This window comes from Castanea sativa, chromosome 1 (assembly GCF_040712315.1).
Source record: "Castanea sativa cultivar Marrone di Chiusa Pesio chromosome 1, ASM4071231v1".
NCBI classification, from domain to species: Eukaryota; Viridiplantae; Streptophyta; class Magnoliopsida; order Fagales; family Fagaceae; genus Castanea; species Castanea sativa.
Genome location: NC_134013.1, coordinates 87,646,821 through 87,672,879, shown reverse-complemented (window position 1 = coordinate 87,672,879; position 26,059 = coordinate 87,646,821). Strand labels below are relative to the sequence as shown.

The 26,059-nt window shown below is 36.3% G+C and overlaps 3 protein-coding genes across 4 annotated transcripts in view; all 3 read left to right on the top strand.

The window, feature by feature from the left end:
- Positions 1-26,059, top strand: part of LOC142635905 (butanoate--CoA ligase AAE1-like) — a 71,057-nt gene extending 44,998 nt beyond the window's left edge. Inside the window, exons 1-4 of one of the 2 annotated variants that reach the window (XM_075809978.1) lie at positions 3,920-4,237; positions 19,834-20,058; positions 24,301-24,927; positions 25,119-26,059. In XM_075809978.1, the coding sequence (XP_075666093.1) occupies positions 19,861-20,058; positions 24,301-24,927; positions 25,119-25,934 (1,641 nt within the window). In that variant the 5' untranslated portion in view covers positions 3,920-4,237; positions 19,834-19,860 and the 3' untranslated portion in view covers positions 25,935-26,059. Of the gene's footprint in view, positions 1-3,919; positions 4,238-19,833; positions 20,059-24,300; positions 24,928-25,118 lie in introns of those variants that run through there. The other variant, XM_075810037.1, reaches the window with a different exon arrangement.
- LOC142636381 (uncharacterized) lies at positions 10,386-10,748 on the top strand. Its single transcript, XM_075810591.1, has one exon. The coding sequence runs from the start codon at positions 10,386-10,388 to the stop codon at positions 10,746-10,748; it is 363 nt and encodes a 120-aa protein (XP_075666706.1).
- LOC142636372 (uncharacterized) lies at positions 11,840-13,412 on the top strand. Its single transcript, XM_075810578.1, has 2 exons — positions 11,840-12,652; positions 13,275-13,412. Exons 1-2 carry the CDS (start codon positions 11,840-11,842, stop codon positions 13,410-13,412), a joined length of 951 nt encoding a protein of 316 aa, XP_075666693.1.

Genomic DNA, 26,059 nt, shown 5'->3' with positions numbered 1-26,059 from the left:
TAAGGAAGAGAGAAGAAGGGAAGAATATAGCAAACAATTGTAAGGTAGGTAGTGGAAAGAATAATACACCAAAAATTGTGTTTATATAGAGAGAGAATTTGAAGTTGTGAAGAAGTTGATATGAATGAAAATAAAGAGTTTAGATGAAAATCAAATACTTTCTTTTGTTGCTTTATTATTAAGAAAAAGATGACATATGATGCATATTTATCCCCAAAAAAAAAAGTATGTTGATCACAATAGTATTCAATTCTATCCTTTTTTTTTCTTTTTCTTTTTTTTAATTATATTATATTTGCTTTTAGCTATTATTTTAATCTTTTTTTTTATTTAACTTCCATCCTTTTTTATATAGGTAATTTCATCCTAAGGCTTTGTTGATAATATTTTAGATAGACACAATTGTAGGTTGTATTTGTATGGCACCAACCAATTAAATTTAATATCTTTTTGAAACTTTAGAAAACACTTATTGCAAGTTGCATGCTTTATTAGAGCACTCATTATTCTTTTATCCAAAGAAATTGATAAAAACAAATAAAATGTTGTTTTTATTTGAAAATTATTGCAATTTGGTACAACCACTTGATGCAACCACAACTTCTAAATCCAACTTTTATTATATGATATTATTATATTATATGATATCTGATATAGGGATGGTCTATTGGTTAAGAGGAATTGTGATAATAGACTTTTAGTTAGAGTTGAATTTAAATTTCTAAAACTTTGATGATAAATTTTATCTAAATTAAATTATTGTTAAATTTTATCCCTTAGTCAAGAATTTTTTAGCTTAATATCCAAATAAAATATTAATTTAAGAAGATACAACTTGAGGAAAAAAAATAAAAACAAAAACATGGGTTGTGTGGGATTTAAGTTTAGAAATTGTTTATAATAGACTTTTAGTTTTGAATAGAATTTAAATTATTTTGAAATCATGCAACTTGAGGGAAAAAAATTAAAAACAAAAACATGGGTTGTGTGGGATATTAGTTTTAAAAAAATTATAATAGAATCTTAGTCTGAATAGAATTTAAATCTGTTTTAAATTATTGTTAAATCTTATCACTTAATCAAAACATGGGTTGTTAAACATTATCCCTTAATTGAGAAAATATATCTTTAAATAAATATATATATATATATATATATATATAATTTATTTACTAATTAGTAAGAGTAGTCACTTGGCGCAAACTACTACAAAGTTTTTTATTTTTGCATTCAAATATCACTTAGCATTCACATGAATGATTTATTATTCATCAAATGACACTAAACAACTATATATGCCCATATGCATATGTGTAAATGTGAATGTCAAATGTAAATTTTACCCTCTCCTCTCCTCAAGTCAAACCCTGAATTTGACACTGCTAGCTACCCACATAGTATAACATAGCCATATTGGAAACTAGCCACCCTTAATAATAATAATAATAATAATAATAATAATAATAATAATAATAATAATAATAATAATAAAAAAGAAAGGCATGCCCTAATCTTGGGCAAGGCTTTGCCATGCGCAAAAAAAAAGTCATCACTAATTAATATATATATATATATATATATATATATATATATATATATATATATATATATATATAATGGGAAATTATTGCAGCGTATCATTAATAGAAAATCAAAAGCAATTCCGTCCATCAGAGGCAATGGCAGTTTCTAAGAAACTGGGGTTTTCTCACTCCATGCCACAAAATCATCTACAAACTTTGCATGATGAGCTAAAATATGGACAGGTTTATTGTCTTCTCTTTTAATGTGTAAAAAATCAAAAGAGCGAAAAGATTGAAGATGAAGAATAGTGCCATCGATGACATTAGCAACAGCAGGAGGGGCTAGAGAGAGTCAGCTTAGAGCATTGCAGACTTGAAGTATTGATAAACCATATATTTTTTTTCTTGCTGAAAATTTTAAATCAAATTGCTAAACAGGCCAGAAAAAACAAGATCTAAATAGTGTCCAGAAGTGGAATCTTAGTTATCAATGAAATTGATAATTGGGCAAGCTGTTCTGCCCATGAGAGACTCTCTAGTCTTGGGAAATGCTTTATTGCTGTATAAATTAGTTCTTATATATTTTGAAGATCTTAATAAAGTAAAAATTGGATACGTAGTTACGCACGCAAGTTCTTGGGGAATTTTCCTCACTTTTGATTGTAGTTATTGGTTAAGAGTTTGCTTTTCATCACATCATAAAAAGGCAGAGGGTCTCCGATTAATGGAGCTTTTGACAAGAAACGCACTCTTACTGTATGTTGAAAATATACCAAACACTCAATTAGTAAGTGGGTTTCTTAATCTAATCTGTTTCTCAAAAAAAAAAAAATTCTTAACCTAATCTTTATGGTATCAATGGATTTCCTCTCTGACCATCAGTGGCGGTTCAAAAAAAAAAATCTATCATTTATTTATTAAGTAATTGAAGTACACTAATCACAATTATTATCACATTAATTTGTTAATTTTATGTAGTAAAAATTATAGTATCGTATGATAATAAGTTATTCAACTAATGAAAATAATGAAGAAAAAAAAATGGTTGTGTACTATTTCTTCATCTCCAAAAAGATGTCCAAAACATTAAACCAATAAAGAGTTAAAAATCTAACCCAATTGAAACCATAAACTATTTGGAGAAAAAATGTTTGAAGCTTTAATTTCTGTTATCCAATATCCTAGACAATGAATTGTTAATATTAGTCACTTAATCTCTCACATGGTCAGACACCAAATAACACCAAAATCATAATTTTTAATTATGCATCACCTTATCCTAGTTAAAGTAAACCCTCTTTCTAAAAGAGTGATAAATCTTCATTTCATTTTATTAAATTTTATGCTTGAACCCATAATTTTTTGGTTCTCTATATAAAATCAACTTTAGTTTCATTAGTATTGATACATCAAATTAACCTTAAGTTGATTAGTATTAAATTATTCTTCTTTTTTTCTTCTATTGATATTCAAATATAAAAGACCTAGACTTTTCTTTTTTTCTTTTTTGATCAATAAAAAGACCTAGACTTAAGTTTATAGTCTTGCATCCCAAACTATATATATTGAAACGATATTGCTAGTAATCCATAAAGAAATCCTTATATTAAAGTCAACGAATTCGTCAAAAACAGTGTATATATATTGAGGACAACCGTTTTGTTGTGAAAATTGGGTGAAATAATCTAACGTTAACACAAACTTTAAATAAGAGAGAAGAAAATATGACACAAGAAATTTACATGGTTCGGCAATATGCCTACGTTCACGGGAGGCGACGGAATAAATTTCACTATAACTGTAGAAATTACAATAACAGCTTAAAGACACTTTCTCACAACCCAAACCCCAAATACACTATTGGTTCTCTCACAAATAAATAGAGAACACCCTATTGTATTTAGACAAATTACAAGACACTAACACTTCCTTTGCTATCTCTCTGTTTCACGCTTGAAGTATCTCTTGCTCACACCGCTAATGTTCTCATTTGCTCCACCCCAATTTATAGCCAACCTTCAACCGATATGCAAATAGTTTCAACACATGAGAGTCTTCTATTGTGGAAGCAAGTCAACAATAGTGGCCAAGCAATTCTACATCATTTAATGCATGAGTATAGTAATTCTTTACGCAAGCTTAAATGGTCAATTGCACATCTTTGACTTTGTTGATCAAGTCAAACTTTCTAACATAGGCATGCATTCATTAATTGCCTATAGAGTCAAACAATTCGTCTGTGCATGAATACATAGAGAGTTGGTGTTATTCCTTGTCATTTTCTTTGACAATTCATACTAATGCTTACTTGTAATGTTAATCCACGGAAGTTAAATTCAAGCCATTTCAACACGTTTTTTTTTTGGGGGCTTCCTATTTAATTTGAAATTGTGTTATATCATGTTCTCCATTAAAAGCAATAGCGGCAAGTTTTTTATAAGAAGGCAGTTTGGTGTAGTTTTGGAGAATTAAGTTAAAAGACAGGAGAGAGTGTGGGAAGCCGCGAAAAAGAGTGTGCTGCAGCGTGACAGCGTGAGATCGACAGAAAAAAGAGAAAACAGGCAATGTGAGAGCCGGTGATGAGAGAATAATTGCGTCTGCCCTTGCAACGAAAATAGGAAAATTTTCTTTAGCTTTGAGACATATATAAAGAAAAGGTTTTTGGGTGCTACGACCACGAAGAGTGTTGCATTCAAGACGAGTAAAGATATCAAGTAAGTTTTTATATTAATTTGTAGAGTGTATATATTATTGTATTTGGAGTAGATCTTAAATTAGACATAAACTTAAAAAGAAATATTGTAATATTGGATTTATTTGGAGTTTGTTCCATAATTTTTTCTTTTAAAAAATTAAATAAATATTTGTGTTTTTCTGTGTGAATAATATGATGACTTGATAAATTTGACAATACTATTTTTTTTTTTTACATTGGCTAAAATTATTAATTGATTTTTTTTTAATTCACACAAAACTAGACTAGATTAGGAGCCAACCAAATAGTCTTAATTTTCAGTATTGCTAATTATGGCTAATAGGCCTATGACATGTGATTTGCGGAGCTGCTTCAAACTTCAAAGTGTATCTTCTATGTAGATATGTCACTAGTGAGTAGTGAGATTGCTAAACCAACCAAATTTAATAGTAAAAGACAGGATGCGGTTAACGAACCTTTTAAATTAATGATTAAAACCGACACTTTAAAAACCATCTCACGGGTAAAGAGATTTATATCTCAACTTATACTTATTGTTTTCAAATTTCCTCTAAATCATTAAATCACAAAGAAGTAATTACATGGGACTTCTTCACAAAGTGCTATCAAATAATTGCTCTCGTCAATCAATATACGACCACTCACCATTATTAGATTTATAATACCCGTAAATTTTAGTTTGTAACTTTTGGTGGGCAAAAAGTAGAACAGAAAAATTGAACACGTGTTAATCGTAATATTGTTTGCTTACACAATTAATTTTTAGAGGTGGAATGCAAGGTCAACTTATAAGCAAGGTTTTGAAACCTAGACCGTTCATTGAACCATAAAAGGAAGAGGTTCAAGGTTTTTGAGGTCGAACCGAAGTTGAACTGGGGTCGAACCGTGATGATGTCATAATTAATTTAATAATTAAATAAAGCCTAAATATAGATATTAAATTTATAAAACTAGCAAAATTGACTAATATATCTATATATGTGAGGAAAATTTAATGATTTTCAAGCATATATTTAATAATTAAATAAGAAAGTTAATAAAATAAAATAATAACCATAAAAACATTAAAACTTATAATTAATTTTTGAAGTAATGTTGAATATTTTTGAAGGATTTTAATTATAATTTTTTTTTTTCTTGTAAGAGATAGATAATTTAATTAAGTAGAATAAAATTGTGTTAAGTTGTTTTATTAAAAAAAAAAAATTGCTAAGGGGTTGGACCACACGGTTCTTGACCGGTTCATGCGGTCCAACCCCGGTTTTAAGGGTTCACGGAATTAACTAAAAATACGGTTCTTTATGCTTAAAAAACCGATTTTCATCCCAGTTCTCGGTTTTCACGGTCCAACCTTCCGGTCCGGTCCTGTTCTGAAAACAGTGCCTATAAGTACCCATTATGTGACAAGAGTTGATAGTCAAATTAGTTTCTAGTGTAAAGTGAATATATTCAATTGGAAAAAGCCTTAAAATGGCTAAGTGTTGATCCTCGGGTTTGAGTCCAAAGAAAATGCTACAAGTGATCCATTTTTCTCTCTCTCTTTCCTCTCCAAAGAATCCTCCCCCGGTCCGGGTGCTTCTTGGCTTTATATAGTCAGCCAAAATTGCATCTAGACTTTACAGTTGGAGGGTTAGGATCAGACTTTCTTGATACTTGTCCCATCAAGGTCTTGCTAGAAAGTTTTACATCAAGGTGTAAGTTGTGTGAGCACTATTCATGGTCATTTCCTCATTAATGCGGCCAGCTAAGTGGTTGCAGTGCATTCAATATGAAGACGATGGCTGCTTTTTCCTTCCTTTTTTTTCTCTTCCTTGTTCAATGCCAAGTCACTCTTTTTCTCCCTCGAGTTGCATCATGCTCCCTTCACCCTTTGACTTTTGACTTTTCGAGGTTAGGTAGGAATCCTCGGTGTCCTTGTCAACTGTAGTAGTTCAACCACTTCACAGGTTAGGTGAGTATTTTCCAAGGGCATGCCACCAATATTCCACAAAGTTCACCTTCTTGGAAATGCCCTTACCTATCCTATCAGTTGATTTGGATTCTCGTTCCCCCACATAACTAATTCTCTTTCTAACAAAATATAATTTTAGATAAATTACTTTTAAAACTTTTATGAGAGTTTTTGGTATGTTAACATTTTTATTTAGGTGCAAGCATGTTAATACTTACATACCGAATCCCATCAGAACTCCCCAATTATGTGTGTGTAGGCGAGAGTAGTACAAGGATGAGTGACCTCTTGGGAAGTCCTAGTACTGCACCCCTTTCTTTTACTTTCTCAACCAAAAAAACACTTTCAAAATGTTTCATTTGACTATTTTATCACATGTTTTTTTTTAACTCCATTAAAATAAAACTTACCCAATATTCTAAGGTTTAAATAAAATTACATAATACTAAAAATTTTAAACAAAATATTGAGATGCTAATCAAATTTTGTTACAGCTTAATATTTAAATAAAACATATCCAAAACTCTAAGGTTTAAAATTTATTTTTATATTTTTTATATTGAAAGAAGGGTTTAAAATTTTATAGGTTGTTTGAAGCCTCTTTTTCTTTTTTTTTTCTTTTTTTGTGGATACAAAATTAAAATTCTACTCTACCATAATCTAATTAAAATTCTAGAGACTTGAACCCCGGCCCTTACCCCCCACTCCTCACAAACACTTATAATTGTGGAGTGACCATCGCGCTAAAGGTGCACGGTGGTGTTTGAACCCTCATTTACTTGGGCATGATTTAAGAAGTAATTTATGTTTCATTAAAAAAAAAAAAAAAACCATCTACTAATTAAATAGGATGGGTATGTTAGGGTCAATTATGTTAAGTATTGGCAAATCTGTGGTCAAAACTCTTTTTCATGTATTTAAGTTGTAAATTCTAGTGTCTAGAACGTAATTGAAAATTTACAATGAAAACACAAGAAATTGTTCAAAAAAGTGAGGGTTTTGTTGCCTTGACTGCTATTTCGATCCACCTCAATTGATCGAGGTTCATTAAACCTTGACTCCAATCGACTGATTGAGCTTCATGATTACTGTTTTCACAAGTTACAGCACATTGACCAAGTAACTTAGAAATCTGTGAACTAGGGTTGCAAAATATATTAAAACATATTTTAGGTCAACATAACAATAGAGAGAACACCAAGCAAAGAGGAGATCTTGCTGCAACACAATTCGAACGTAAGTTAATCAAGACAAGTATTAAGTATTAAGTATTAAGTAGAAAGAAAGTCTCTTTCATCTCATCAAGCTTAGTTTGTAGGGCCACTCAACGTGTGAATCACCCATAACTTGGCTCAAATACCAATTTTAATGTGTGGCATCTCAATTAATGAACAAAATCACAATATAAGAGAGATATAATCGATTCTCTTCAAGAAAACTGCAAGCGAAATTAAAGTCAATAATCAGCCTCTATTATATTCAACATCAAACAAAATTTCCCACATGATTAAAGTCAGAATTCAAAGATTCCGTTCTCCACATGTTGTAAGCAATAACTTCACCAAGGACAGAAAAACCATTGTAAAGGGTAAACTAGACAACAGCTCACCATTTAACTATACTCAGATTTTTTTTTTTCCTTAAAAAAAAAAAAAAAAAGGTTTTGATTCTGACTTCGTGGTAGCAAACAAACCTTTTGTTAACATCTACAACCGTAGTTTTTTTTTTTTTTTTTTTTATAATGATAACACGACAAGTAGTTTGCTAAACACAAATGGAACTCTGCTACAAACCAAAGATAATCATCAACTACTCCAATTGCAACAGACGCAGAAGATGATTAAGCAAACAAAATCTACCTGTCTTTTGTTAATAATCTTGTCTTTCTTCTCTATTTTCAAAGTGAAGAGGATAAAGTAGGAGACGGATCTCTCTTCGTGAAGCACGATGGTATGGTGTTGACATGAGGATGGTCAACGGGTCAATGCTACAAGGACACGTAGTGGACGGTTGTAACATTTGGTCTCCGTTGGTATTGATTAGGCCTCATGGATTCCTAATCGGAATCAACTTGCATCTCGCGATAAGTCTGATATGGCTTTGCTTGATTTCCACACAAACGTGAATAAAGGGAGTTCTTGCATTACACGTTTGACCATAATCAAAAGACTCCTATAAGGAAAAGAACTCTATAAGGAATGCAGAATCGAAGAAGTGTTATCCTAAAAAGAAAGGGTTTCCTGGCCAAGGCATGGATGATAACCCTATACCAATATAAATACCCCAAAACTCTCGTAAATCAAGGTATGCATAATTAACTCGACTCTGGCACTTTAGGGTTGTAAAAAACTCTAACTTGACCTTCGGAGGGTTTTTGGCCGACACCACACCGGTGCTCTCTGTTAGGTCTTCTCTTTTTGTTTTGTAGGTGTTGTTTCGATTCGGAAGTGCGGCGGCTTACTGGTGACTTTTTCGGCCTCATCAGTTGGCGCCATCTGTGGGGAAGATTTAGCCTTTGCTCTATCCCTAAGACAAAAAGTTGCATTGTACTCACTCGATCGATGGCAACAACCAACAATTAAGGCGACGAACCGTACGCCACAGCTCTAGAGAGGCAAGTCCAAACGCTTGCAGCGGCAGTTGAGCACCTAACCAAGCAGAATCATGATTTAGAAGAACAACTGTGGCAAAGGAATGAGCACCCAAGCGCACCAGAGGAAGACCAAGAAGGTGCTAGTGCGGAGGGGAGGAACGCGGAAGGGCCTGAGGGTAGCAACGCTCCAACTAGACCGGAGCGGCAGGAGACCAACCAGCCATCCATCTTGGACACCTTACCAACTCACATAGCAGCTGAGATGTAGGAGATGAGGGAACGTATGGATGTGATGATGAACGCCCTCAGAGGTCGAATCTCCAGCGACCTGGATGACCTAGTCCATAGAACAGATTCGCCTTTCACAGCCCTCGTAAGTTCATGCCCCCTTCCCTCAAAATTTCGCATGCCTCAAGTGGAGAATTACGACGGATCCAAGGACCCATTGGATCACTTGGAATCTTTGAAGACCCTAATCATCTTCAAGGTGTACCGGATGAAATCATGTGTAGGGATTTTCCCACCACATTGAAAGGACCTGCGAGGGACTGGTACAGTAGGCTGACGCCTAATTCCATGGGCACTTTTAAGGAATTAGGCACATAGTTCGTATCACACTTTATCGGGAGTCACCGGCATAAGAAGTCTACCACGTGTCTGATGAACATTAGGCAATGAGAAGACGAGACTTTAAGATCATACATAGCCCGCTTTAACAAGGAAGCCCTCTCGATAGACGAGGCAGATGACAAGATACTTGTAGCAGCGTTCACAAACGGGCTACGAAAGGGTAAGTTCCTGTTTTCTCTGTACAAGAATGACCCAAAGACTATGTCCGAAGTGTTTTACAGGGCAACAAAGTACATGAACGCAGAGGATGCCTTGCTGGCCCGAGAGGAAAAACCTAGAAAAAGGGAAAGGCAGGAAGATATACGATCGAATAAGGGACGGAAGATGGCTAGAAACGGAGAGCGACGAGAAGATCGACGACCCAAACCGCCCACTGGAAGATTCACGAACTTCACCCCTCTCACAGCCCCAATCGACCAAGTGTTAATGCAGATCAAAGATGAAGGAACCCTAACGTTTCCCAGCAAACTGAAGGGAGATCCGAACAAGAGGCTAAAAGACAAATACTGCTATTTTCATGGCGATCATGGCCACGATACAACGGACTGTTATGACTTAAAACAACAAATTGAAGCCCTCATTAGGCAAGGAAGGTTGCAGAGATTTGTGAGGAATGAGAGAACGGATCAACTCCAGGTACAAAATCAACGACGGGAGAACGAACGTCCCAAACCACCCATAGGAGACATACGGATGATTGTATGGGGCACTACTTTTGCAGGGTCGTCCAAAAAGGCCAGGAAGACCTATTTGCGGATGGTTCAAAGCGTCCAGTCGACAAGTTCCTCACTGAAAGTGACACAACGAGATAACCCCAGCATTGAGTTTTCGAAAGAATATGCGCGACGCCTTCACCACCCACATGACGACGCGCTCGTCGTTAGTATACGGGTAGGGGACTACAACATGCATCGAGTTTTAGTGGACAACGGAAGCTCAGCGAATATCCTCTACTACCCCTCGTTCCAGCAAATGGGGATTAGTAGGGAACGACTGGTCCCAACGAATGCACCCCTAGTTGGCTTCGGAGGGACAAGGGTCTATCCTTTGGGAGTCGTCACGCTGTTTGTGACAGTCGGGGATTACCCACAACAAGTAACCAAGGATGTAGCTTTTCTTGTGATCAACTGCTCTTCTGCTTATAACGCCATCCTTGGACGGCCCATTCTCAATGCATGGAAGGCTATCACCTTGACCTACCATCTAATGGTCAAATTCCCCACCGAATATGGAGTTGGAAAGCTGCGCGGAAATCAGGTAGCTACACGGGAATGCTACATCGCCATGATGGAAATGGATAACCACCTACAAGCAATGAACATTGAGGAACAATGAACGGTGGCAGAACCGATGGAAGAGCTAGAAGAAGTACACCTGGATGATTCTAGGCCCAAACGAACCATAAGAATCGGCACCTTAGCCAGCCAAACAGTCCGACAAGCACTCGCATTATTCCTCAAGAAAAACCAAGATGTTTTTGCATGGAGCCACGAGGACATGCCAGGGATAGACCCGTCGGTTATAGTTCACAGACTGAACGTGTCACCCTCTTTCTCCCCTGTCAGACAGAAGAAATGAGTGTTCGCCCTTGAACGAGATCAAGCCATAGCAGAAGAAGTACGGAAGCTACAAGAAGCAGACTTCATACGCGAGGTATACTACCCTGATTGGTTGGCAAATGTAGGAATGGTCAACAAGGCAAATGGGAAGTGGAGAATGTGTGTTGACTTCACAGATCTGAATAGGGCCTGCCCTAAGGATAGTTATCCACTCCCACGTATTGACACCCTAGTAGACTCCACTGCAAGACATGAACTCTTGAGCTTCATGGACGCCTTCTCCAGCTACAACCAAATTAAATTGGATAAAGTTGATCAGGAGAAGACCTCGTTCGTAACAAGTCAGGGGCTTTTTTGCTACAATGTAATGCCTTTCGGGCTTAAAAATGCAGGAGCCACATATCAGAGATTGATCAATAAGATGTTCACGCACCAAATCGGCAGAAACGTGTAGGTTTACGTAGATGATATGTTGGTAAAAAGTGTGTGGGAGTTCGAGCACCTGAGGGACCTCCAAGAGACTTTTGATACTCTTCGGTCATATAAAATGAAGCTGAATCCAAGCAAATGCGCGTTCGGAGTAACCGCAAGAAAATTCTTGGGATTTATGGTATCTTAGAGAGGCATTGAAGTCAACCCAGAGAAGGTAAAGGTGATCATGGAACTATCTCCTCTAAGGACAATAAAGGAAGTACAAAGCCTGACCGGCAAGATCGCAGCCTTGAATAGATTTGTATCGAGAGCGACGGACAAATGCCTCCCATTCTTCTGCACATTGAAGAGGTCATTTCAATGGACAGACGAGTGTCAAAAGGCATATGAAGAGTTAAAGGTGTACCTCTCCGCTCGCCGTTGCTTAGTCCATCTATGCCAGGGGAAGAATTGTTCTTGTACCTTGCCGTCTCCTCAGCCGCGATTAGTGCAGCTCTCATTAGAGAAGAAGGAAAGGTACAAAAGCCCGTGTACTTTATAAGCTGGGCACTGAGAGGAGCAGAAGAGAGGTACCCTCAGATGGAAAAACTCACGTTTGCTCTAGTGACCGTGGCTCGGAAGCTCAAACCATACTTTCAAGCGCATACCATAAATGTCCTAACAGATAAACCCTTACGGAGAGCAATGAGTAGTCCCGAAGCTACTGGACGAATGGCGCTATGGGCAATCGAGCTCAGTGAATTTGATATCCGATATCAACCATGGGCAGCAGTGAAAGGACAAATATTGGCAGACTTCGTTGCTGAATTCACTACCACAAAGGATCAGGGGGCAAAAGAAACGCCCATATGGAGAGTTCATATAGACGGATCTTTCAATAAGCATGCTGGAGGTGTTGAAGTTGTACTCCACACCCTGGAAGGAGACAAGATCGAATGCATGATCCATCTGGACTTTTCTACTACTAACAACGAGGCGAAATACGAGGCTTTGGTAGCGGGACTGGACCTTGCGATAGCGGCAGGAGCTAAGAGTGTGGTCGCCTACTCCGATTCTCAAATCGTGGCCAGTCAGGTTAATGGGAGCTATGACTGCAAGAATAAAAGGATGAAAAGGTATCTTGAGGAAGTGAAGGGTCGAACGAATAACCTCCAATTCAAGATGATTAAAATCCCAGGGGAGGAGAACCAAAAAGCCAACCGACTCGCAAAGACAGCTTCGACCGAACTCATGATCATTCCTAAACAGGTATTGTCCTTCGTCCAGCTCTCATCATTATTAGATGACATTAGCATGCAAGAGGTAAGCAATGAGTGTTGTTGGACGGCTCCAATAGTGGCGTATCTCAAGGAACGCAAGCTACCCGACAACAAAGAGAATGCAAGGAAGTTGAAGGTTAAAACTGCCCGGTTCGTTTTGATTAAAAACGTCCTATACAAAAGAGGATTCTCCCGACCAGATCTAAGATGCCTCGGCCGCGAAGAAGTGGACTACGTAATGAGAGAGGTCCATGAAGGAGTTTGTAGAAACCATTCTAGATCAAGGTCTTTAGTGCACAAGCTACTTTGAGTAGGATACTACTGGCCAACAATGCAGAAGGATGCCCACACATATGTTAGAGCTTGCGACAAGTGCCAACGATTTAGCAATTTCATAAGGCAGCCAATGGAAGAACTTACTCCTATGACGGCCCCATGGCCGTTTGCACAATGGGGTTAGACATCATGGGTTCGTTCCCGACAGCGGTGAGGCAGCTGAAGTTCTTGGTGGTTGGTATTTACTACTTCACCAAATGGGTGGAAGTAGAGGCTCTGGCTACTATCACGGAGAAGAACATTCGTAATTTTGTATGGAGAAGTATTATTTGCAGGTATGGAATTCCGAGGGTGCTCATTTCGGACAACGGGAAACAATTCGACAACAATACATTCAGAGACTTTCGTTCCCAGCTTGGGATCAAGAATCACTACTCATCAACCGCTCACCCTTAGGCCAACAGACAGGTTGAAGTCACGAACCGGTCCTTGTTTAAGATTATCAAGACCCGGCTCGAGGGAGCAAAGGGCCTATGGCCGAAAGAATTACCAAGTGTCTTATGGGCGTACAAGACAACGGTGAGAACACCGACAGGGGAAACACCGTTTCGATTGGCATATGGCAGTGAGACTCTTATACCAGCAGAGGTAGGATTAACAAACTACCATATGGAGAACTACGACAAGAACAAGAATGACGAAACTTTGCGTTTACAGCTCGACCTTGTGGACGAAGTCAGGGCTACAACTGCACAGAGATTAGCGCGATACCAAGACCTGATGGCAAAACATTACAACTCCAGGGTTAGACATAGGTATTTCCAAGTGGGAGATCTAGTCTTAAAAAAAGTGCTCGGCGCTGCAAAGGATGCCTCCCAAGGGAAACTGGGTCCTAACTGGGAAGGACCATACAGGATCATTTCATGGCATAGGAAGGGAACGTACTACTTGGAGACACTAGACGAAAAAAAGCTGAGTCACCTATGGAACACAGAACACCTAAAGAAATACTATCAGTAAGCGAAGGACAGAGACAACAACATCATTTACCTTATTTCCAGTTTACCTTTTAGTTTTTATTTCCTACCAACACTTTTAGAGCCAAACGGCGTTTTTCATTTTTATGAACAATGTTCTAGCAATCCATTATAATGAGGAGTTTATTAAGAGTATATGGAATATGTTTTACTTAAAGTCTACTAAGTCCACATAGTGGACGGATCATCCTACAAGGACGAAAAATATAAGTCCACATAGTGGACGGATAATCTAATAAGGATAAAAATCTACTAAGTCCACATAGTGGACGGATCATTCTACAGGGATGAAAAATATAAGTCCACATAGTGGATGAATCATCCTACAAAGATGAAAAATATAAGTCCGCGTAGTGGACAAATAATCCTACAAGGATGAAAAATATAAGCCCACATAGTGGACGGATAATCCAATAAGGATAAAAATATATAGTCCACATAGTGGATGGATCATCCACTTAAGATAAAATATACTGTCCACATAATGGACGAATCATCCAAAAAGATGAAAAATAGTCTACATAGTGGACGGATAATCCAAGGAGGATAGCAATATACAAAGTCCAAATAATGGACGGATCATCCAAAAGGATAAAAATATACTAAGTCCAAAAAGTGGACGGATCATCCTCTCATACTCTCTAAATGGACGGAGTGAGCTAGTGTCTACCGTCTATGGAGACATGGGACACATCTAGATCAGGATATGAGGCCTTAACCTGACGGAGGGCATCATCAAATCTGTCAGCAAAGGAGCTCCCAAGCTCTACTAAAAGAAGGTCGGAATCACGATACTCCCGAATCGCCTCTTCTTTGGCATCCCGAAGCTGATTCCTGGCATCCATCACCTCCTTTTCTTTATCCTTTAGAATTTGTGTCAGCTGCTCCGTCTACCTCTCTAGCTCTCCTCTGACCTGCTCCGAACAGGTGAGTTTTCTCTCCATATTGATCTTCCAAGCCTTCAGATCATGAAGCTCATCCTCCATCAGCTTATTCTTCTTCCTAAGACAGTACAAAGTTGACTCATGATTCAGACAACGACCCATCAACCCCTTCATCATCAACATGGCCTGAAAACAAAGTCAAAATAAATATGATATAAATGACAGATAAGGAAGGACGGTTTCAAGGCTGAGGACGGGTTTAAAATACCTGAGCAATGGTAAAAAGGCCCGTCTCTCCCATTGCCTCTATAGCGTGGTTACTAAGGTCGTCATAATCGTCAACAGTAATGATAGACGAGAGTTTTTCCAAGGCACATTCAGAATCTTCTCGCAGGAGGATGGGTGGTTTCTCACTAGTAGAAGCTGGACCTTTCATCAAACCTTTACCCTTTCCATGCCCCATGGGAGTGACTGTTCTTTTGGTCTCGACTTCCAACGCTACAACAGGCTCAAGGGTGGTCTTCTACTTCTTTTGTTGACAGTCCATCTTCTCCGGTTGCTTCCGTTTGGACAGAACGGATGAACCCGTCCCCTTAACTTGTTGACTGGCCCCCTGTTTCTTCTTTGCTGCTTGCTGCTTGATGAAGGCTCTTCTTTTGGCAACGTCCATTTCTACAAAGAAAAGACAGATGTGCAGCATTAAAAAAGAATGAGTAAAAGAAACTGAAAGCGCTTAATTACGGGCTTACGTTTGCGAACTCTATTATCGTAACGACGGGCGGCAGAAGTTGGTTTGGGGCCTTCACAATACTAGTGGAGTGTGTCGAGGGTGACTAATTGTGCCCACGTCCTCTCTTCGAGCTTCGTCTTATTAAAAATTCTCTCCAAGAAGCTCCACTGCTCCAAAGTAACTTGTGGACGGTCTCGAGCTGCAAAAGAAAACGTTTAGAGTAACTTACAAAAAATAAAAGGTTTGAACACACAAGAACTAAAAGCAATTGCATACCCGACGGAGGCAATATGCCCCATGTTGTGTCGACGGGCATATATGTGTTATCCCCTGAACGACACATCCACTCGTCCCTTTCCATGAAAAAATACCTACTCTTCCAGTCCCTATTAGAGTCGGGTGTATCATGGACGAGCCTCAACAACGGGCTCCTAGCTACAAAACTATACATACCCTTTGACTTTACGATCTCAGTGGGACGGTAACAGTGAAAAAATTCTTCCACCGTCAGCCTTCGTGCACCGTCTGACATGGCCCCATACAAGACCTTCACGCCTATGAAAACCCTCCAGGCGTTTGGGGAGATTTGTGTGACGGATAAACCAAGATACTGAAGTAGTCGATGGTGGAGAGAGCTTAGAGGAAATCTGAGCCCTACCTTTAGCGCTTGCTCATAAATCCCAACACCGTCAACACCCTTGTAGTAACATTTCTCAGATTTATGGGGGAAACGGAGACAAACGTTGTTAGGAATTTGGTACTTGGCCCTAATTATTTTGAAATGAGATTCTTTGACCATGGACCTAAAATCATTGACCGTCCACAAGGGCAGCATGACGAACTCCCTAAGGCCGTCGGGACCAATTACAGATTGAACAGGGGGATCGACGCCGTCTAGGCCATCACTTGAAGCCTCCTCTGAACTATTCGACTCCAAACCTTCGTCATCTAAGGAAGGAGAAGTAGCGGACGAATTCCTTTCTTCACTTGAAGTGTCAGGGTCTTTTTGACCTGATGGGAATCTCTTGGCGTAGCCCGCCCCATCGCGGACAAACGAATGATTACTCGACGCACTAGACATTACCTACATATGACGATAAAACCTAAAACACTGACGGATCTACAGAAAGTGCATGAAAAAAGAGAAAAAGCTCAAAGAAGTACATACCGGATCGAGATCAAGCAATATAAGATGACGGAGAGATTAGCAGGACGGTACAAGTGCGCAAAGTAAACGACGGTGGCGCTCCGATTGCAAAATTTCTATAAAAAGGTGAGAATGAAGAAAGAGAAGGCAAGCTTTTATAGAGCAAAGGGCATAGAATACGAAGGGACGTCTCGCTTAGGGTGAACAGCTAATCAATGAAGGCCGCGTATCCTTTGTCATAAATAATCCTAGCCTGTCTGTCTCGATAGGTTGCCATGAGAAAGAAAGACTGCCACTCCATGAGTCCGTCTAGTTAGTAGCGACAAACTCAAGGAGTGAGAGGGCAACTGAAGAGGATAAAGTAGGAGACGGATCTCTCTTCATGAAGCACGACGGTATGGTGTTGACATGAGGATGGTCGACGAGTCAGTGCTACAAGGACACATAGTGGACAGTTGTAACATTTGGTCTCCGTCGGTATTGATTAGGCCTCATGGATTCCTAATTGGAATCAACTTGCATCTTGCGATAAGTCTGATATGGCTTTGCTTGATTTCCACACAAACGTGAATAAAGAGAGTTCTTACGTTACACGTTTGACCATAATCAAAAGACTCTTATAAGAAAAAGAACTCTATAAGGAATGTAGAATCGAAGAAGTGTTATCCTAAAAGGAAAGGGTTTCTTGGCCAAGTCATGGATGATAACCCTACACCAATATAAATACCCCAAAACCCTCGTAAATCAAGGTATGCATAATTAACTCGATTCTGGCACGTTAGGGTTGTAAAAAACTCTAACTTGACCTTCGAAGGGTTTTTGGCTGGCACCACACCGGTGCTCTCTGTTAGGTCTTCTCTTTTTGTTTTGCAGGTGTTGTTTCGATTCGGAAGTGTGTGCGGCTTACTGGGGACTTTTTCGGCCTCATCACAAAGTTTAATGAATCGAGCTTGACATGTACATGACAAGTCTTTTAATCGAGTTCGACATGTCTTTTCTTAATAATCATCTAGTTCTGCCGTATTTTCATCGTTTAATAAAAATCGAGCTTGCCATGCAGCAGACAAGCAGTCTTCTAGTTCATGAGAATTTAATTCCAAAGTACATGCTGTGGATAGTTGCTTACCAAAAACATAGATATTGGCGTCAAATGTTTCATGTCAGTTAGCTTCATGGTCAAAATGGCCGTTCAATAACATATATCAAACTGGTATTGACGTGGATATTCATGGTGGTTTCTCTAGATATTTCCCTTACAGAAGTCTTGTATATTCTCATATTTTGCTAATAACGACCATATATAGAAAAAGAATAACATAATATTTATTTTTTTTTAGAAAGTTTCAAACTATGGCGTCTGCTCCCGATAATAGCTCTTTATTATCATACCAAAACACCAATAAGTTTTTGGTGTATGCGGGGATTAAACCCTAGACCTCTTATACAACAATCAGAGATTTTACCAATTGAGCTAATTGGAACCCACGAATAAGATAATATGTTCATTTTAATATATATATATATATATATATATATATATATATATATATATAATAGGTAAAGCTAAGAGAAAATACAATTAAATTCTAAATTGAAGTTTAATTTTATGCCACGTGTCTTATCAAATTTTAAATTTATGTGTCAAATGAATTATTAGGTGCAAAAATCAAATAGTCTAAATTCAATTAAATTCTAAATTGAATTTTAATTGAAGTTCAATTTTGTGCCACATGCCCAATCTAATTTTTTAATTTTTGTGACAAGTGAATTATTAGGTGCAAAAACCGAACAGTCTAGATCTATTTAGATTCTAAATCATGTCTAATTTTGCGCCATGTGTCTCATCTAATTTTTTTAATTTTTGTGTCAAGTGAATTATTAAGTGCAAAAATCAATGAGTCTAAATTCTGAATTTTAATTGAAATTTAATTTTGTGCCATGTGCCTCATCTAATTTTTTTAATTTTTATGGCAAGTGAATTATTGGGTGCAAAAACTGAAGAGTCTAGATCCAATTAGATTCCAAATCATATATATATATATATATATATATATATATATATATATATATATATAATTGTGATTGATTTTAAATGTATCTGTGCAGATGCACAAAGTTACATGCTAGTTCAGATTAATTATTGTAACATAACAAGTTTAATTTTTAAAGCATTTTTCTCAATAAATGTTAACATTCTATTATTTATTTATATATATATATAACATTCTATTAACATCTTGAACAGTTCAAGTTTTTCATGAAAAATTTTTAGCTAAAATGCAAAACTGGCCCTCTAATTTTCTTCAGATTTCATTTTGGTCCTCTAAATTTTAAATTTATTCAATTAAGGCCTTTCCGTTAACTTTTGTTAAAATTTTTTGAAAAAAAAAAATCTTGAAAATATTTTTTCAATCATTAATTGAAATTTTTTAATTTAAAAACTTTCAAGAAAAATTTATAAAATTGAAAAATGAACCACAACATATAACAAAATTTGATGCGAAAGCCTTAATTAAATAAACTTAAAAGCTAGAGGACTGAAATGAACAAAAGTAAAGTTAGAGAACTGAAATGAAATCTAAAAAAACTTAGAGGATCAGTTTTGTATTTTATCCTAAATAAATTTTTCATCTTTTATGTTTACATAATATTTTTAGCTCCCTCTCACATGTATTCAATTCATGAGATAATTATTAACAAATTAAATTCTACCGTAAAGCCTTTAAAGTTTTTGAGATTAAAGCCATTAAAGTTAGCCAATAATATTGCATGCAAGTCCTGAAAAATATGAGCACGTGTATACATAACCAAATTGTATTCAATCTCAGTAAAAGGCAGGTAAAGTTATTAAAGATTTATCGAGAATCAAAAACTATTCATATATGTCACAAATGATGACAAAAGAAGTGTTTATGATTGCTGATGAATGAACCCATTAAGCACTATATGTATGCTGCCGTCCTTATCTTAACCTCTTCCCATTGAACACTATAATTTGTCTTTTACATTTTTATATCCGCACGTGTATGGCTGAGTCAGAGCTCATTTTCTATATATGGAGTAATATCACCTATATTACTATCTTGCATTTTGTAGGAGACCCTTATCGTTAGACATAAATCAATGGAGGGTGTGATTCAATGCTCTGCAAACTTTGTACCGTTGACACCTATAGGTTTCTTGGAGAGAGCAGCCATTGTGTATGGTGATGAGGTTTCCATGGTTTATGGTACTGAGAAAACTACTTGGGGAGAAACACATGAACGATGCATCAAGCTTGCTTCTGCTTTGGTCCAACTGGGAATTTCCCGTGGTGATATTGTAAGTTTGACACTTTGGTCCTCAATTGCTTCACTCTTTATGTCTCATGAAAATGGATATTGAATCACATAACATGTAATCAACTTTAATTAATCTGTTGATGACTATAGTCAATCGTCAAAATTTTGGGACTCTAAGATTTAATAATTGTTGTTGCTTATATATATATATATATATATATATATATATATATATATATATATATATATATATATATATATATATATATATATATATATATAAAATCAAGTTATATTTGATTTAATTTTCTATTAATGTTACACCATTGAAAACCTTCATATTAGATTAATATTTTAAAATTTCTACCCTTGTATAGTTAAAAAACAATGGGAGTAGATTATCCTGTCATTGTTACTATTGTACTTCTTATTTTTCTTAGAACTGTTATGTATTTCATTTTTTTTCTTTTATAAGTATGATAGAATTTAATCTATGATGTCCGTTCCAAGATAATTGTTCCTTATCATTAAGTTAATACGTCAATTGGTTTTTAGTGTAAATATAGGGCTCAAATTCTTAATCTCTTCTTAGACAATAAGATATTTTACCAATTAAGTTAAGTAGAACTCACATTATTATATGTATGTGTATATATAATTATATATAGAATGACAAGATCAAATGTAACTTTTTATTAATGTTACACCTTTCAATACTTTTGTATTATATTAATGTTTTAAAAATTCTATTCCTTGTACTTATAAATCAATGGGAGAAAATGTTATTGTCAACGTTACTATTGTCCTTATTGTCATTGGATACCCTATGAAATTCCTTAACAAATTGAGTAATTAAATCTATAGTTAACTTTGACGCTTACTTTTTTTTTAATAGTTAGAAACACCATTAATAGCTAGCTGTCTATAATTTGAACCCCAACCCATAAGAAATAAGACCCCTCAAACATTTTGTGCTAGGGGAGGTACCAACTCTCCTAAGAAGTGCGGTAGTTGATACTTACTATTGGAGATTATAAAGTTGGAAAGAAGCATTATTTGTATAACTTCGGTTGATAACTTTGATGGGAAGTGGTATCAAAAGTTATATATATTAAATGGTTTCAAAACACCATGGAAAACACCATGGACGAAGTTGATACAATCAATAATTGAAAAACAAAATTTCTCCAACTCAACATTAACTAAAATAGTAATTTGACAAAATATATATATATATATATATATATATATATATATATATATATATATATTAATTGACTTTTATAGTAGTCGAAGTCCTTTGATTCCCTCTTCGATTCGTTTACTAATTGAAGTGGCCTTGTGGTAATGCGTTTCATGTAAATTAGTACCCTTCAATAAGAGAGGCATCTTACTAGCCTAGGATAGGATCCTTGACACCGCAAGGAGACAATTTCCCTTATTCAAATAGATTTAAGATTCCTAGGATCCCATTGAATAATTAATATAAAATCATTCAGAAATCATTTTATAATTTCTATTGTAAACTGCATGTGTATATTATATTATGAAAGATTTTAAAATGTATAGTGGAAGACTATATGTTTAAATAAAGTCTAAAATTATAATATGTGTACAATGTTTGGATTCTACTGTATTACATAGATTAAGTAAAAGTTTAATCATGTGTATATAAGTTTTACTCGTGAGTTTGTATCATTTGGTATCAAAGCCAAACACCACGTCGAGTAATCGAATGTAGCTCATTGAGTATAGGATCAAATGAGTTGCGGCTTTGTGATCAGATCTTCTAGAGACTAGATTAAAATAACTAATAGGTGAGTGGAGCCACCAAGAGGAGAAGTGACTATCATCGGGTCAGTGTTAATAGATTGAGCCGTCATGGATGTCGGCTGTAGAGCATGATAGTATGTATAATTCTAATGTCCCACATGGATTAAGTGTAAACTTAACCATGTATATATAAGCTCTTAGACATTCTCCCCTTGCAAGCCAGTTTTCAAGGTACATATAAAGAAGTATAAACATAAATTAATACAACAAGTACAATTGGCCCGCCCAACTAAACTTGAGCCTAAGAATAAACATAATCCAAAAATTCCCTCAAAACTCAAGGTGGGCTATAGGACTTTGAGTTTGGAACCAAGTTCATTAGAGCACCCTAATGGATGGGACTTAGTAAAAATATCAGCAAGTTGGTCCTAATACTATGGTCTCAAATGAGATATTCACCAATCAAGAAGCAAAAATTAACCTATGCTGGAGTAGCAATCAATAAGGTCTCTGAGTGGAGACTAGTTTTGTTTCTTGCTTTCACCATGAAATGAGATAATCACTAGTACTCAAGATGCAAAAACCTATGTGGGAGTAGCGATCAATAAGGTCTCTGAGTGGAGACCAAGGTAAGGGGTGCCTTTGAATGATGTAGCAAAGAATGCTAAAAATGAATAGTAACATGAGTAAAACGTGGAGTTTCCATGAATTGACTTAGTTGATAAACAGCATAGGAAATGTCAAGATGGATATTTATCCAAAAAAAAGAAAATGTCAAACAAAAAACATAGCATGCATGTGTCATATATTAATACACACAGTCACACACATGCATACACGCACATTATATAAACATGTGTTCATCTTATACTTATAGTCATTGATTAGTTTCCTTTTCTTTCCCATCATAAATGTATGATATTTGTGAAATTCAAAAGCATCTGTATAAATTATGATTTTGGTCGTTGAATTATGTGTTAAGTATCAATTATATAATTGAACTATGATTATGTCAATATACAGGATTGAAAAGTTCGAAAGATGCTCGATTTGTATTATTTGATAGCTAAACTTTAATGGAAAATAAGATATAAAGTAATGTATACTAAACCGTTCAAAAACTTCATGGAGTAAGTTGATATGATGATCAATATTTTAAGAATAAATTCCTCTAACACAAAATCAATCATTGATTAATAATTTAATATAGTAATTTGGCCAAAATATATTAGAGTGGCCTTGTGTTCCTGCCTAAATTCGCACCCCTCAAAATGAGAAGAATCTTACCTAAGTCGGACATGACTTCATCAAGATCAATGTCACCACAATGACATAATTACCTTTAATTTACTCAATAAGAGGTTCCTAGTATTGCGTTGAATAATCAAATCATTTGGAACTTTTGCTTGTCATTATATAATTTCTAGAAGCTTGGTATGTACTCGTTATTACACCTAACAAAATTGGACCCGAACCCGTTAATTCAACCCGATTCAAAGGGAATAACTCGACTCATTGGAAAAACGGGTCAGCCTGTATCGAACCCCTGTTTTAAAGAATTGAATTTTTAATAAAAACAAAATAAAATGCTTATTTTTTTATTTATTTAAAGATAATATACAAATTCCAGCTTTCTTTTGTTCCAATTACTGGATTATGGTGATGAATTTTAAGTTTTATCATTGGTCCACAACATTTAAAATTTATAGTGATGATATATTGTACCTAAAAATTTATGGTCTACAACATTTAGTTTTTTTTTTCCATTCGTTTATGATGATGATATTATTAGTAAACTACGGTTTGTGTAAAGTTAAAATTTTGAGCATTATTATTATTATTATTATTACTATTATTCCTACTTGTGGAAAAATACAGGTCAACTCATAACCCAATTAACTTGATCAACTCAACCTACTCACAACCCATTTAGGATGACCCTTTCTGACATGAACCCAATTAGCTCGGCCAGAACCAGTCAAGTTGCCAAGTCTACACATATGTGAATATGAATGCAAACCATGGTTGGGAACTGTGAGAAGAGAGCAAATTAAAGTGATTTCACTATACTTTTTTTTTTTCTTTTTTTTTTTTGAGAAAAAGTCCATTGAGGTATTATTATTCTGCTGTTAAATCAACCATTACAAAGGAAAAGCAGTCAAAAGGAACATTCTCCATCCAAATTAAAAGAGGGGAAGAAAAGGTTGCTCTCCTAGCTAAGGCCTACGCTACAACATTTCCTTGTCGATAAACATGAGAGAGAATAATTTTGTAAAAAGTTTAATTACATGAATAAGAGTATCTTTTATCAAGTGACCATAAGCAGATCGTAGAGTATCTCCCTACTTGAGGAAGTCTATGGCTATTTCAGAGTCACCCTCAAAGATGGATTGGCTAATACCTATTATAGTCTCAGTTGGACTAGGTTGTTTGTCCTCGAAAGGATAGATTTAGACCCAATGGGCTCTAAATCTCTAATAGACATCTTTGCTTTTGTTTCTGTGAGCAGGTAGTGGCTTTTGCACCCAATATTCCAGCACTCTATGAGCTACATTTTGGCGTTCCGATGGCTGGGGCAGTTATTTCTGCACTTAACACCAGGTTAGACTCAACTATTTTAGCCTTGTTATTGGAACAATTGGAGGCTAAAATTATTTTTGTATACTATGAGTTCCTTGAAGTTGTTCTTGGAGCATTAAACATACTTTCCGAGAGAGAAGCCAAACCACCCCCACTTGTTTTAATAGCTGAGTGTGATAAAAAGTCATTCTCAATTGTTGAAGCAACCCCACCAAGTAGCCTGGAGTACAATGACCTTCTTGCAATGGGACAAGCGGACTTTGAGATAATTAGACCCAAAAATGAATGTGATCCTATTTCAGTGAATTACACCTCTGGCTCAACTGGGGTCCCTAAAGGAGCAATCTATAGCCACAGAGCTGCCTATCTCAATTCACTAGCAACAATTTTTCGCATCAATGTGAGAGAAAAGCTTGTGTTTTTATGGACTGTTGACATGTTCCGCTGCAATGGGTGGTGTTTCCCTTGGGCAGTGGCTGCTCTTGGTGGCACCAATATATGCCTCAGAAGCACTCTCACAGCAAAACTTATATTTGATGCAATTCTTGTTCACAAGGTATGATAAATTACTCAAACATTTCTCCCTTAATAAATGAAATTTCCAACTTTTTAAATGAAAGGTAGAACGGAGACAAGGCTGGGACATAGAAAAATTTAACTCTGATATCATGACAAATTACCTATTGTCCCAAAAATTTAAGTTGTTAACAAAAGTTGAATTTAATCACTTAACCATTATTCTAACAGGTAACTCACTTGTGTGGTGCACCCATCGTTTTAAACATCCTAGCAAAGTCTCTTGCGAGGCCATTGCCATTCAAAGTGGAAATTATTGTTGCTGGTCCATTACCAGCAGCCCAAGTTGTGACCAAGGTTATTGAATTAGGCTTCAATGTGAGCCATGGCTATGGTATGACAGAGGCTCTTGGCCCAGCCATTGTTACCCCATGTACACCCGAGTTGCAATACAGTTCAACCTTGGATGAACAAGCCAAAACAAAACGTCTTGAAGGGCTTCACAACCTTATAATGGATGGGGTCGATGTAAAAGATCCTAGTACTATGAAGAGCATACCTCATGATGGAAAAACCATTGGTGAGGTAATGTTTAAAGGAAATACTATGATGTTGGGGTACTTTAAAAAACCAAAAGTAACTCAAGAAGCTTTTAGGGGTGGATGGTACCATTCAGGGGACCTTGCAATTAGACATCAAGATGGTTGTGTAGAAATGAAAGACCGTGCAAAGGATATGATCATTTGTGGGGGTGAGATTGTAAGCTCACTTGAAGTAGAGGCAGTGTTGCTAAGTCATCCAAAGGTGTTTGAAGCTGCTGTGGTGGGAACAGATAAGCCTTGTGCATTTGTGAAGTTGAAGGAGGGGTGTGATAATTGTGTGCCAGAAGAGATTATTGAGTTTTGTGGGGAGAGATTGCCAAAGTATATGGTTCCCCATAGTGTTGTTTTTGGGGATTTGCCGGTCAATTCAACTGGCAAGATACAAAAATTTGTTCTTAGAGAGAAGGCCAAGACCATGGGTATGCAAATTGGCTCTCTAAAATGAGCTCCATTGATTGCACAACCATTGTACAATGTTTGTTGCTTATGTGCATGTTAGATGAAAATAAAGTAACTTGGCTATTGTATGAATGTCAGTTTATGTATAATTTATGAATAATGATTGTTGAA